The following is a 13003-nucleotide window of genomic DNA, read 5'->3' as shown; positions in this document are numbered from 1 at the left end:
TGATCTGTGAGCGGCTTTTCCGCTCCTTCCCCGCCGCACCCCCCCACCCCCCCGTGAAAGGGCGGGAGGGGGAGGACTGCAGGAGACGCAGCGCCCAAGTTGCATCCCTAAGGGGCCGGCCCGGGGCATATAGTGCCCGAAGCCGGGGAGGAAGGAGGGGAGAGTGGAGAAGCGGCCCCGTGCGGGGTGTTGCGGGAGGATGGATCGCAGTGGGGTCGGTGCCGCACGGGGCTGGGGCTGTGCCAGCACACGCGGCCCGCCCGGGGGGGGAACTCCATTTCCCGGCAGCCCCCGGGCCCGCGCCGCTGCGCCCGTCACGCGGCGCGGGGCACGCCGGGACTTGTAGTCGCGCACCACGTGGTGGGGGGCGCAAAGGACGCCAAGCGGTGGAAGGTGGGAATGCACCCGGTGTGCTCCCGGTGCCACGTGGGATAACGGGAATGGGATTGCAGGGGTCAGCCTGCAGTGGCAGGGTAATTTAGATTGGAAGGAATCTTAAAGATCGACCGCTTCCAACCTCCGGCTGCGAGCAGGAGCACCTTTAACTGAAACAGGTTGCTCCAACCCGGCCTTGAAGTCTTCGGGGATGAAGCAGCCACAGCTTCTCTGGGCAACCTTCAGCAGTTCTGCCCTTTTAATTAAACTTTTTTAATTTTTATTTTCCAGACAAGATGTCGAAGGGACCAGCTGTCGGGATCGATCTTGGCACCACCTATTCCTGTGTTGGCGTGTTCCAGCACGGGAAGGTGGAAATCATTGCCAATGACCAGGGCAACAGGACCACACCGAGCTACGTGGCCTTCACAGACACAGAGAGGCTGATTGGAGATGCTGCCAAGAACCAGGTGGCCATGAACCCAACCAACACAGTGTTTGGTAAGGCTGCAGGACTGCCAGACTCGGTGTAAAGAAGCTGAGCAAAGGGATGAATGTTACCTGATTACAGTGATTACTAATAGCAGGCTTAGAGCTTCCTCTTGCAAATTAAAATCCCTAATTTGTTTTTAGCCTGATTAATACAGTTAGATTACTGCTAATTAATTTTATATTATATGCAAGGAAGGTAATTGCCTTAGGGCTAAAACCTTGCCTTGCTGCGGGTTTTTTTGGCAGTTTGTTTTAAATGTCTTAACTGTCTCATGCTGGTTTATGGTCCAGCTGCAGCATTTCTGAGTTGGTACCACTGAGTTTGTGCATATCCAAGAGATGAAAGTCAGCAATGCCTGCACACAGGCAGTAATAATTTCAGATTAAGCATAACGTTCCATGGTTTTCTGCATTTTTAGGAAGAACTTAAAAGTTTTTAATTGTGGATAAACATAATACTCATGTTCAAATCGTGTTTTCCAGATGCAAAGCGGTTGATTGGGCGCAGATTTGACGACTCTGTGGTCCAGTCTGACATGAAGCACTGGCCCTTCACTGTGGTGAACGATGCCGGCAGGCCCAAAGTGCAGGTGGAGTACAAGGGCGAGACAAAGAGTTTCTACCCAGAAGAAATTTCTTCCATGGTTTTAACCAAAATGAAGGAAATTGCAGAGGCTTATCTTGGAAAGGTGAGGTTTAGGACTTGAGTGGAATGTCGTTGAGTAATTCTCTGAGCATTGACATGGATAACTGAGCTGTTGGTTGCTGTTTTTCAGACTGTTACTAATGCAGTGGTGACTGTCCCAGCCTATTTCAACGACTCCCAGCGCCAGGCTACAAAAGATGCTGGAACCATCGCAGGGCTCAACGTCCTGAGAATTATCAATGAGCCCACAGCAGCTGCCATTGCCTATGGGCTGGACAAAAAGGTATGGTGTGGTGTTAAATCAGGTCTGAATTAGGAGAAATAGTTCTGGACAATTTTGAGTAGAGAAGAGTAGAAAGCAGTTTTTACATCACAGCACTTCAGGTGCACTTGCACACACCACAGTGTAGGCCTTAATATTTTTGTAACTATATCTAATTAATATTTGAATATTAAATCATTGGTTGTACCCAGCCCAAAACTGTCTGTCCTATCAGACTTCCCTCAGACACCCCTCCCCTGGCTGTGACAAACAGTCACAAAGACCTCTCCTTCCTCTTCATCCTCCTCTTTACCATCTTCTGTCCTCCTTGGAACAGCTTCAAGGTTTCTGAGTCCTCTGAGCAGCTTTGACTCAGTTATATCAAGCAATGTGCCCGTTATGTCTTTTTTTAAGTATGTTTTCTACGGATAAAATGTTTTTATCTATTTTTTATCTGTTGGAATCCCTGACCAGAAATATTAAAACAAGGTTTCAGGAATGTAGTGCAAAAGGTGGTTAGCTAAGGATTCTATTCTGAAGTTGTATAAGCTCTACTGTAGTCTACAATAAGTATTTTAAATGTTCTGAAAGTTTATCCATTGGAATCACTGACAAGAAATATTAATGTTTCTGGAATTCAGTAGAAAAGGTGCTTAGGTGGAAGTTCTATTCTATAATTGTTTAAAGCTATGGTGAAATCTATTTAACTGTCTGATGGGCAAATAGAAAAGTTGTTGCCCCCCCAGCAGGAGGTGAGTTAAAAACATTGGTCTGTCTCCTCCAGGTGGGCGCTGAAAGGAACGTCCTCATCTTCGACCTGGGCGGCGGCACCTTCGACGTGTCCATCCTGACCATCGAAGATGGGATCTTTGAGGTGAAATCCACTGCTGGGGACACCCACCTGGGCGGGGAGGACTTCGACAACCGCATGGTGAACCACTTCATCGCCGAGTTCAAGCGCAAGCACAAGAAGGACATCAGCGAGAACAAGCGCGCCGTGCGCCGCCTGCGCACCGCCTGCGAGCGCGCCAAGCGCACCCTGTCCTCCTCCACCCAGGCCAGCATCGAGATCGACTCCCTCTACGAGGGCATCGACTTCTACACCTCCATCACCAGGGCTCGCTTCGAGGAGCTCAATGCCGACCTGTTCCGGGGCACCCTGGACCCCGTGGAGAAGGCCCTGAGGGACGCCAAGCTCGACAAGTCCCAGATCCACGACATCGTGCTGGTGGGCGGCTCCACGCGCATCCCCAAGATCCAGAAGCTGCTGCAGGACTTCTTCAATGGCAAAGAGCTCAACAAGAGCATCAACCCTGATGAGGCCGTGGCCTACGGTGCAGGTAACTATGTTAATATAACTCACATGTTACAGCTGTGGGAGGTGGTGGTACGAGCTGCTACCTGAGTTCAGGTCTCAGAGCAGTACAGGTGTAGGCCCTTTGTTTACCACCTGGATGACTAAAGCTCTTCAAATCAGTAAATCTTGGACTTGCAATGATGAATCAGATTCCAAAGCCATTCGTAGTTTCCACCAGAAGTCTACTAATGATGGCCAAAGTCTTCCTTGGATGTCTGAGCGAGCCGTGTGCCTGACTGTAGTGTACAGTTTATCTGTAGCATTATCTGGCTCCTAACACTTCCCCTTTCTCTCCCCAGCTGTGCAAGCTGCTATTCTGTCTGGAGACAAGTCTGAGAACGTGCAGGACCTGCTGCTGCTGGATGTGACCCCGCTGTCCCTGGGTATTGAGACAGCCGGAGGTGTCATGACAGTGCTGATCAAGCGCAACACCACCATCCCCACCAAGCAGACCCAGACCTTCACCACTTACTCTGACAACCAGCCCGGGGTGCTGATCCAGGTGAGCACAGAGCTCTGGGCTGAGGTGATAAGATGCTTGCAGTAACTCTTAGGGCAAAGGTGGTGTGTCCTTGCAGTCTGTAAATCCCTGGTTGCTGTGATGAAAGTGATTCCAAAGCCATTCGTAGTTTCCACCAGAAGTCGAAAGACTTGTGTTGGTCCAAGTTCCTTCCTTGGATGTCTGAGCGACCATGTCCCCTCAGGATAATTAATAGCTCATTATGGTTTAATAATGTCAACCTTAATGACATAACTGGATGGTTTTGCTCACTAGGTGTACGAAGGAGAACGTGCTATGACTAAGGACAACAACTTGCTGGGCAAGTTCGAGCTGACTGGCATTCCCCCTGCTCCCAGAGGTGTCCCCCAGATTGAAGTAACCTTTGATATTGATGCCAATGGCATCCTGAACGTGTCTGCTGTGGACAAGAGCACTGGCAAGGAGAACAAGATCACCATCACAAATGACAAGGGTAAGGACCCGCGTGTTCCTGAGGGTGGGAGGCTGAAGAGCTCTCAAGTGTGCTTTTTATTTTAATCACAACTTGGCTGTAATTGGCACTTTCACACTGATTATGGCTGTGAGCCTTGGTTTGCTGCTGGTGCAGTAGTTCATGAGTTCCTAAGAAAGCACATTCTGGGCCTCTTCTGCCTGCCCAAACTAACTAGAAATGTGTGAGTTTTAACTCCTGGGAATTTGTGACTGAGCACAAACCATGCCCTGTGTTCTGCAGGCCGGCTGAGCAAGGAGGACATCGAGAGGATGGTGCAGGAGGCAGAGAAGTACAAGGCAGAGGATGAGAAGCAAAGGGATAAGGTGTCCTCCAAGAACTCCCTGGAGTCCTATGCCTTCAACATGAAAGCAACTGTGGAGGATGAGAAGCTCCAGGGCAAGATCTCTGACGAGGACAAGCAGAAAATCCTGGACAAATGCAATGAGATCATCAACTGGCTGGACAAGAATCAGGTAGGTCCCATTCCATGGTCCTGGTGTCGGGCTGGGCTGGTCCAGGAGGCTGGAGAAGCTCTGGTTGCTGTGATGAAAGTGACTCCAAAGCCATTCGTAGTTTCCACCAGAAGTCGAAAGACTTGTGTTGGTCCAAGTTCCTTCCTTGGATGTCTGAGCGACCACAGCTTCCAATCCCTCCTTTTTCCAGCTGGGATTCTCCCAAGAGTGATCTGACCTCATTTGTTGCTCCTGGAGCAACAGGACCTTAAGATTAAAGAGTGATAAAAGTACTAGGTAGTGTTGAAACTAGACCAAGCAGAAGTTATCTTACATCTGTCCAATGCAAGTCTGATTTGGTGGGGCTGAGCATAAGCAAAAATAATAATAACAATGATCTGGACTAAAAATAAGCCTAGATTCTTAGAATATATAATCCTGCTTTGTTTCTGGGCTGTGTCCATGAGTGAGAGCAACATTAACTGAGCTCCTGTGTTTTCCAGACGGCCGAGAAGGAGGAGTTTGAGCACCAGCAGAAGGAGCTGGAGAAGGTTTGCAACCCCATCATCACCAAGCTGTACCAGAGCGCTGGAGGGATGCCCGGTGGGATGCCTGGAGGATTCCCAGGTGGTGGAGCTCCTCCCTCTGGTGGAGCCTCTTCTGGACCAACCATCGAGGAGGTGGATTAAGGACACTGGGAAATGCATTCCACTAGCAGTTAGTGTTGGAGGACCCCCAGGTGGGGGGTAGAGTGAAGGACCCAAACCTGTAGGCACATCTGGGTTGGTTTTGCCAGATTAAAACTCCATAACTCAGCTGCTGTAAAAAGAAAACAAAAATTCAAGAGAAAAAAAGAAACATTTTCTGGGCATTTTAAATACTTGAAAGTGTGCACAGGAGGGAGATGAAACCATTGCACTTTACAGTACTGTAATGAGTGGAAATGCAGTTCATGTCCTAAAGAATAAAAACTATTTAATGGGCATCACACTGTCTCTGTCTTCACTTCTTTGTATTTGTAGATTAAGGGAAAAGAAAGTAAACTTCAGGGTAAATAAAGATATTAATGATACCTAAACATGATCCAAGTGGGTGCTGGAGTAGGGAAGGGAGCCAGATGCTGCCTGGGAATTATGGTCTGGATGGATTTTTGGGGAAGAAATTAAAAGCTGATTATCATAGACATTGGCCAATAAATGGCATTTTTGAAGTAGACACAGATAATGATTTAGTCTTTAAAAGCATTTATGAGCTGAAGCATCTGACTTGCAGGAAGTTGGGGGTTCAGAGCTGGCTTGAAGTTTGGAGAAGCCATTGTGGGTTGGGGAGGTGGTTTTGGGTGGCCTTTCCAGCAATAATAGGCAATAATACCATGTATTCTGTAGAAACTGCTGGTATATTTATTAATGTTTAGTATCAGTTTATATAGCAGCAGTCTGCTCCCAGTGAAGCCTGGAGCAGAGGAGTGGCAGTTCTCAGTTCCAGGTGCAGTCCATGAAAACCTCTAGGCCAGGATCAGTTGGAAGGAAGTTGGAGAGATCATCCAGTCCAGCTGCCTGAGCAGGGCTGAAAGACCCGGTGTTAAAACCACAGGCAAAGGGCTGACCTGGGATATCACCTCTGGAATTCTTTCCAGTATTTGCCCCTCTCTCAGGAAGGAAGGAAGCATTTCCCTGTCCAGTCTGACCCTGCAGCAGAGCTTGGAGCTGTTCCTGTGCATCCTGCCACTGGATCCCAGGCAGGGATCATGTTCCCTCCATGAGGTCGCCTCCAAGTGCAAACCCAGCTCCCCCTCAGCTGCCTCTGGCATTCAAATTCCTACACTTCATTTTTGGGTTGCAGTGCCAGAGCTGTGAGTGGTACTGGGGGCACAGCAATGCTGAGAGAGCCCAGGGGGTGACAGAGCTTAATTGGTGATAGGAAGGCAAAAAAAGGGATTTATTTTTCCATCATACCTGATGGTGACCAGGGAGGAAAAATCCCATCCCTGTCTCCCCTTCTTCCTTCCCCCAGCTCTATATGCTGATGACCCCACAGGGTCTGGGGGATCCCTTGGGGTCACCTGGCTGTGTCCCCTTGTGCTCCCCCAGCTTCCTCTGGTGGGGTGAGGAGCAGAAGAGGCCTCTGTGCGAGCCCTGCTCAGCAGGAACTGAACCATCCCTGTGTGCTCGTCCCTGTTTTCATCACAACCCCCCATCACAGCCCTGGGCAAACCACTGAACAAATAAACCTGTCCCAGGTGACCTTGGCATAGGACAGACTGTCCCTCAGTGTCCCCTCAGCCTGTGCCTGCTCATTGCAACATCCCCTGCACTGCCAGCTGTTATAGTCCCCTGATAATAATTAAGGGAATAACCCCAACATTAATTAATCCCACGAAATTGAGTGGGAAATAAGTGTTGCACTGCAGGGTTTAAATTCCTTTCAGTTTGGGGGGGCTGGGGGCCCCGCTGGCACTGCTGGTGCTGGGCCACCAGATAGCAGCACCTGACCATGGAATGGCACAGAGGCACCTTTTTTGGTTGCCCCTCTAAGGTTTTGAATGACGTCACCCAAAAATATTTATGGCATTTAATTGGATCCGTGGCAGCACCTCCCATGAATGATGTGAGATGCCTTTGTTGTCCTAAGGGATACTAAGTGGAAATGGGGGTGGGAAAGTGGTATTTTAGGGTATTTTAGGACCAGTGGGTTAAGCCAGCACAGGTCTCACAGGAGGGTGTTGGTGGGGGCTGTCAGAGCTCTGGTTCAAATCCACCAGCCTGGTCAGGCTCGGGGAGGAGGGTTCTAAATCCTAAACAAGCACAGGTACAGGCTGAGGGTCTGGCCAGAGGGATGTGAGACCCAGAGTGGGACAGAAGGGGCTGCTGCAGAGTTCTGCAGCCAAGCAGTGCTTGGCACAGGCAGTTTTTGTGAACAAATGAGTGAAAACAATGTCAAATTTATGAGATTTTCCATTAATGATGGCACAGAAACCTAAAGAGTTGTCTGCAAAACAGGGGAGCAAAATAAGGGATACCCACCAAAACAAAGCATTTCTCAGGGTCAATCCACTTGCATTTCACGTGTCAGGGGGAACACTTTGACATTTAAAAGCAGCAACAGGGCACCTAAACCTGTGCCTGGCAGCAAGTGCAGGTACTGTGTGAGGGTACCTGGATGAGTGAGTATCTGGACAAGTGAATTCCTGGATGAGTGAATTCCTGAACAAGTGAGTACCTGGACAAGTGAATCCCTGAACAAGTGAGTACCTGAACAAGTGGGTACCTGGACAGGTGAGTACCTTGTATTGTTTTTGCAGTACAGGTGCAGGTACTTGTATTGTTTTTCTCATCACCTCTGCCCCATCACTGCATTTATTCGATTTATTTGTCCCACTGCCTTTACCCAGCAGACACAGGGACACACCAGCCCCCCTTCTGCCCTCACACCTTCCCTGCTCTTCTTCCCCTCTCCCACATCATCACCCTCATCACCCCTTTCCTGTTGATTTTCCACCAACGCCCAACTCTCCTGCCTGGAATGATTTCCCACCGGGCAGCGGTTTCTTTCAGTTGTCAAATCTCGCCTGAAATCTTTAGCCATGAAATATTTAGCCCGGCACCAGCAAACCACACATAGTGTTAACGTGTCACAGGCTGCCTGGAGACAGCATTAGGCTGTAATTTGAAAGTGAGTGAAGTGATAATGCCACGAGCCCTGCTTTTGTGAGCCTGCATTAATGCAGCTTCTGCCAGCACCAGGCATCGACAGCACATCGACTCCCACTAATAGTGGGAGGGAAGGTGGCAAAATTGGGGCTGATGCGGAAAATAAAGCGTATTGACCAGCCCACTGCAGCGCCACAGCGGCCCTTAATCCATGAGTGCCCTTGATGGGGGGGTTTTAATGCAACTTTCCAGTCGATCTCATTTGTGGTCTCACACTCTGCCTGCTGGGGAGCACTGGGAAAATGGCAGAACTCGGGTCCTGCTGCTGCTCAGAGCTCATAGTTATTGATCCCGGCCGGGCTCAGGAGTCTGGGTTATAATTATTTCATTAAACCACTTAATGGTTATCAAATATGAACCCTTTCCACCGTTCCATTTCGGGAGTGTGGCGAGCTTTAAGTTTTCTTGCTAATCCATGTGGAGCTTATTCTTCTTAAATTGGCTGATGCTCCCAAGTGGTCACTGTTCCACTCCCAAAGCTCCCTGTGCAGTGATCCCAGGAGAGCCCCTCTCCCGTGGCACAGGGAGCTGGGGTTATGTGTGATTGTCATCCCAAATTAAAACTGGACACCCTGGTCCCCTCTCTGACCCGTTTTTGCCATGGTGGGGTCACTCTCAGGCTGCCACAGTGAAGACACTGAGTCTCTTCCTTTATACCAGGATCTGAGGGAATGGCTGGTGTTCTGTCAGGAGAGGGTTAGGTCGGATATTAGGAAAAGATTCCTCCCCCAGAGGGTGTTTGGGCACTGACCAGGCTCCCCAGGGCAGTGGGCACAGCCCCAAGGCTGCCAGAGCTCCAGGAGGGTTTGGACAACGCTCTGAGGGACAGGTGGGATTGTTGGGGTGTCTGTGCTGGAGTGGATGACCCTTGAGGGTCCCTTCCAGCTCAGGATATTCTCTGATTTCTATAATTCTTATGGAAGACATTTTGTGCCTCAGTTTCCCGCTTCACCAGTGGAGTTACTTGATTTTTTTCACTCATTTGGGCCTCAGGGAAAATTATGACCAAAATCCTCCCCTTATTCAAAGACAGGCTTCTTATCCCTGTAAAGGAGGGAGAAAAACCCCCTTCCAAAGTGTTCTTGGTTTCTTTCTGAGAATGAAAACAATTCTGTTGTTCTCCTCATCTAACCACACTATGGCTGCATCCCAGTTGGTCCCAAATGTTTGTGGCAGCCTTTAGAGCATGGCAAGAAAAACACAGGCTGTTGCTGCAGCCCTGGCATGGAGCATTTCCCTCTTTCCTGGGTATATTGTCCTCCTTGTGGCAGCTCAGAGCACCTTGTACTGGAGTGGTTTTGGGAGGCTCCTCAACCTCTAGAGGTGCTCCAGGCACTGCCAGGCACCACCTCTGTGGGCTTTGGGATTGGTTTGTTCTATTACAGTGACCCAAGTTATCCAAAATCCTCTTCCTTTCACTTTTCCTCCTTGTGAGTGGCAGATCAGGTCAGGGGTTAATTCCTGTAACTGGAAAACCCCAGAGGAACTGCAGGAATCCCAGGGACTCTCATCAGCTGCCCCAGGGCACCTCCCGCCCTCTCTGACACCCCAGTGCCTTTCAGAAATCCCACAGAACTCATGGAGAGAACGGGATGTGCCCAGGCCTGGAGGGACAGGGAGGAAACACTTGGGAAGGCATTTGTATTCCAGATCCATTGAAAGCCTGTATTCGTCGGCACCTTTCCATTAAAACCTTGGATGCTCTGGAAAAGCTCTATCTTAATTTGAACAAACTGATTCCTGTTTCTGTGGGCAGGCAGCACAGTTCCTGCAGAGTCCTTTATCAGTATTCTGTGCTGCCTTCTGGCAGCTGCTCATTTGCTGTTGCCTCAACCTGTGCTGACCTCATTTTCTGTCACAGAGCAGTGAAGGATTTGGTAAAAATTAGTTATATTAGTAGCTCCCCATACAGCCAGTTTATTTGTGATATGACAAATATTTCAGCCATTAGGATCTTTCCATCTCTTAGCAGCTTAAATGCACTCACTTATATTCCAAATCACTGCTTAATTTAAAAGCCTATTTGTGTAGATTGTTGCAGGCATGAAAAAAAAAACAAACCCACAACTGTGGAACACTTACCCTTTCAAATAGGCCTGTGCAGAGCTGGAGTTGTGGCTGTGATTGGATCTCCCACTCCATAACTTCACACTCTCACTAATCACTGGGTGCACAGCAGCAGCACAGCAATTCCAGGCAGGAAGGGAGGGTGTGATGCCCAGGATGAGGGGTTGGATTGCTGCTGGCTCCTGCCCTGCTGGGATTCACCGTGCCTCGGTTTCCCCACCTGCCCTGCTGGGATTTTGGTGGGTCTCTGGGGCCACACAGGCACCCACCACTTTGGGAATGCCCTGTGTGTGAGGACAGGGGTAGGGAAGGGCAGGAGGGATCCAAACCACCTCCTGTAGTGCAGAATTCCAGAATGATTTGGCTTGGAAAGGACCTTAAAGCTCATCTAGTCCACCCTCTGTCATGGGCAGGGACACTTTTCACAATCCCAGGTTGCTCCAGCCTGGCCCTGGACACTTCCAGGGAATATGTGTTGTTTATACTTAGGGGGGTTTCATGTTTCCCATGACCCTAAAATAAAGATACTCATGTCTTCAACCTTGCTGGGCCTCAATCCTCCACTTCAGGGAGGGAAGATGTTGGGATGCTCCTTCCTTGGTGCTGTCCCTCCTTGAATTCCTCCTGTCACTCAGCTGGGATATTTCTCCAGGCTTTCTTTTTTTGTCCAAACCCAGAAGGCTTCAATGCTTCTTTCAGAGGCTTCAATGCTTCTTTTAGAGGCTCTGTACCTTTTTATTTGTTGGAGGTAACATCAGGATGTAACTCCAGGGTTGCTTTAAGGAAGGTGCAAAGATCACAGTCAAATCCCAGGAGCTCTGGCACTCCTGTGGGATGGTGGCTGGATCAGCCAGGCTGTCCTTGCTCTCTCCCTGTGTTTATTCCCCTGGGAACTTCTCAGTGGCCCTTTGAGGTTTTTTTTCACCCAAAATGCAGGTTGTGTGATGTGTTTTTTTACCTCTTCTGCCACCCCACTCCCCCTGGATCTCAGCTGTCCCTGTTGGGATGAGACACACCAGACATTTCCCTCTGACTTTTAGGAGATGAGATTGACATTTGGAGTTGATTTTTGAGGAATAAAGGACCCACAGGTTATCCCAGTGAATTCTGCCTCCAGGGCTCTGCAGAGGAACCAGTTCCAAGCCTTTTCCTGAGTGTTGTTCCTGCCCCTGGTTTTCCCTCTCCTCCTCCCAGGTAGGCAGCTGCTGTTCCTGGATCTCACCTCGCTGGATTTGATGGATTGCAGAGCACTGGGAAGAGCAGGAATTCACCAGCTCTAAAAGGCAATGGCCCAAAGTGTCATTTGCTTTAGAAGGAAGGTTTTGTGCTCGTGGCATTTGTCCCTCAGGTTCACAGGCATTGCCTGCTGCTGATAATTCTTCAGAGGGCTGAGAAGGGGCAAAAAAAGGGAATTTAAAAGTTAAATACTGCAATTACTGCATTTGATTATGTCAAAAATATCTATTAAAAAAAAGTTTTATAGTGGGTGATGGCAGAGGATTCTGGCTAAAAAAAATTATCCTCAGCAACCAAGTCTTGATAAATTCTCCTGCACCTTTCACAATGAAGGAGTTGTGATGGAGGAACATTTAATTGCTGGAAAAAGCCTCACAAACCCAGAGCAAACTGTAATTCTTGCTTGCCTTCCCTATTCAACTTGCAAGACTCTGGGAGTTCAGATGCTGATGGAAGTGTATCGATTTTGCCCTATATTGAATGCTTCCAAAAAAAGAGAAAACCTCAACAAAAAAACCCACCCTGCCTCCCGTGATGCAAGTCCCATGGTTCCAATTAAAATCACCTGTTAACTTAAAAAGGTCTCTCTTTAAAAAGGCCTTAAAAGATTTTCATTTAATTGATTCAATGTAAAATGCCCTTTACAATTACCACTATAAACTACTTGTTTCCCACTGAGTAAGACCCAATTTGAGATGTTTATCAAGACTTTGCACTCTTTCCACTCTTCATACTGAGTTCTTAAGTTCCTTATTGACAGCTTGCATCTGTCAGCAATGGATATTTTTAGTTGGTCGCAAGAAAGCTTTTAAAAAGGTTGTAATGGCTTGATTTTGTCTCTGTGGTCTCAGGGAATAAATCAGCCCTGAATGGCCTCATAAGTGTGGCCAGTGCTGGGCTCCCCTGATTTCAGAGCACTAAATTGACTTGATTTAACAAATTTCTCCTTTCCTTGCTCCAAGTTTGTCCATGAAGACAGTGGGTTTAGTGCAAATATCACACCCCTTGTTCTACTTTAATTTTTGTCTCTTACATGAACTAATAAATGTTGTGGTGCTGGCTGGGTTCTGCTGAAGTCTGTGGGGCTTATTTAGAACTTCAGGGGTGTCCTGTGCAGAGTCAAAATGTTCCTTGTGGGTCTCTTCCAACTCAGGATATTCTCTGATTTGTCCTCAAAAGACTGATAACTCCCCCCAGATTTAATTGAGACAACTTTGCTTTATTAGAAGACAATTTATTCCAACAATTTGCTCTCTCACCGTGCATATTTAATCCAATTTTTTCAGTTTGCTTTATTAGAAGACAATTCATTGCACCACATTTTCTCTCTCACTGTGCATATTTAATCCAATTTTTTCAGTTTGCTTTATTAGAAGACAATTCATTGCACCACATTTTCTCTCTCACTGTG

The 13003-nt window shown here is 48.3% G+C and overlaps 1 protein-coding gene across 1 annotated transcript; it reads left to right on the top strand.

The window, feature by feature from the left end:
* The first annotated feature begins 643 nt into the window (after positions 1-643).
* Positions 644-5567, top strand: HSPA8 (heat shock protein family A (Hsp70) member 8). The gene is made up of 8 exons (XM_017809614.1): positions 644-876; positions 1351-1556; positions 1644-1796; positions 2560-3115; positions 3432-3634; positions 3908-4106; positions 4368-4600; positions 5083-5567. Exons 1-8 carry the CDS (start codon positions 672-674, stop codon positions 5266-5268), a joined length of 1941 nt encoding a protein of 646 aa, XP_017665103.1. The 5' UTR covers positions 644-671; the 3' UTR covers positions 5269-5567.
* Positions 5568-13003: the final 7436 nt, after the last annotated feature.

This window comes from Lepidothrix coronata, unplaced genomic scaffold (assembly GCF_001604755.1).
Source record: "Lepidothrix coronata isolate B3197 unplaced genomic scaffold, Lepidothrix_coronata-1.0 Scaffold27, whole genome shotgun sequence".
Lineage (NCBI taxonomy): Eukaryota > Metazoa > Chordata > Aves > Passeriformes > Pipridae > Lepidothrix > Lepidothrix coronata.
This window is presented reverse-complemented; position numbering and strand designations above follow the sequence as displayed.

Excerpts from the sequence above, each read along its gene's own strand:
- HSPA8 (XM_017809614.1), top strand. The coding sequence starts at position 672 with ATGTCGAAGGGACCAGCTGTCGGGATCGATCTTGGCACCACCTATTCC. Across the intron at positions 3,116-3,431 it reads GGCCGTGGCCTACGGTGCAG|CTGTGCAAGCTGCTATTCTG; the intron begins GTAACTATGTTA and ends TTCTCTCCCCAG. Across the intron at positions 4,601-5,082 it reads ACTGGCTGGACAAGAATCAG|ACGGCCGAGAAGGAGGAGTT; the intron begins GTAGGTCCCATT and ends TGTGTTTTCCAG.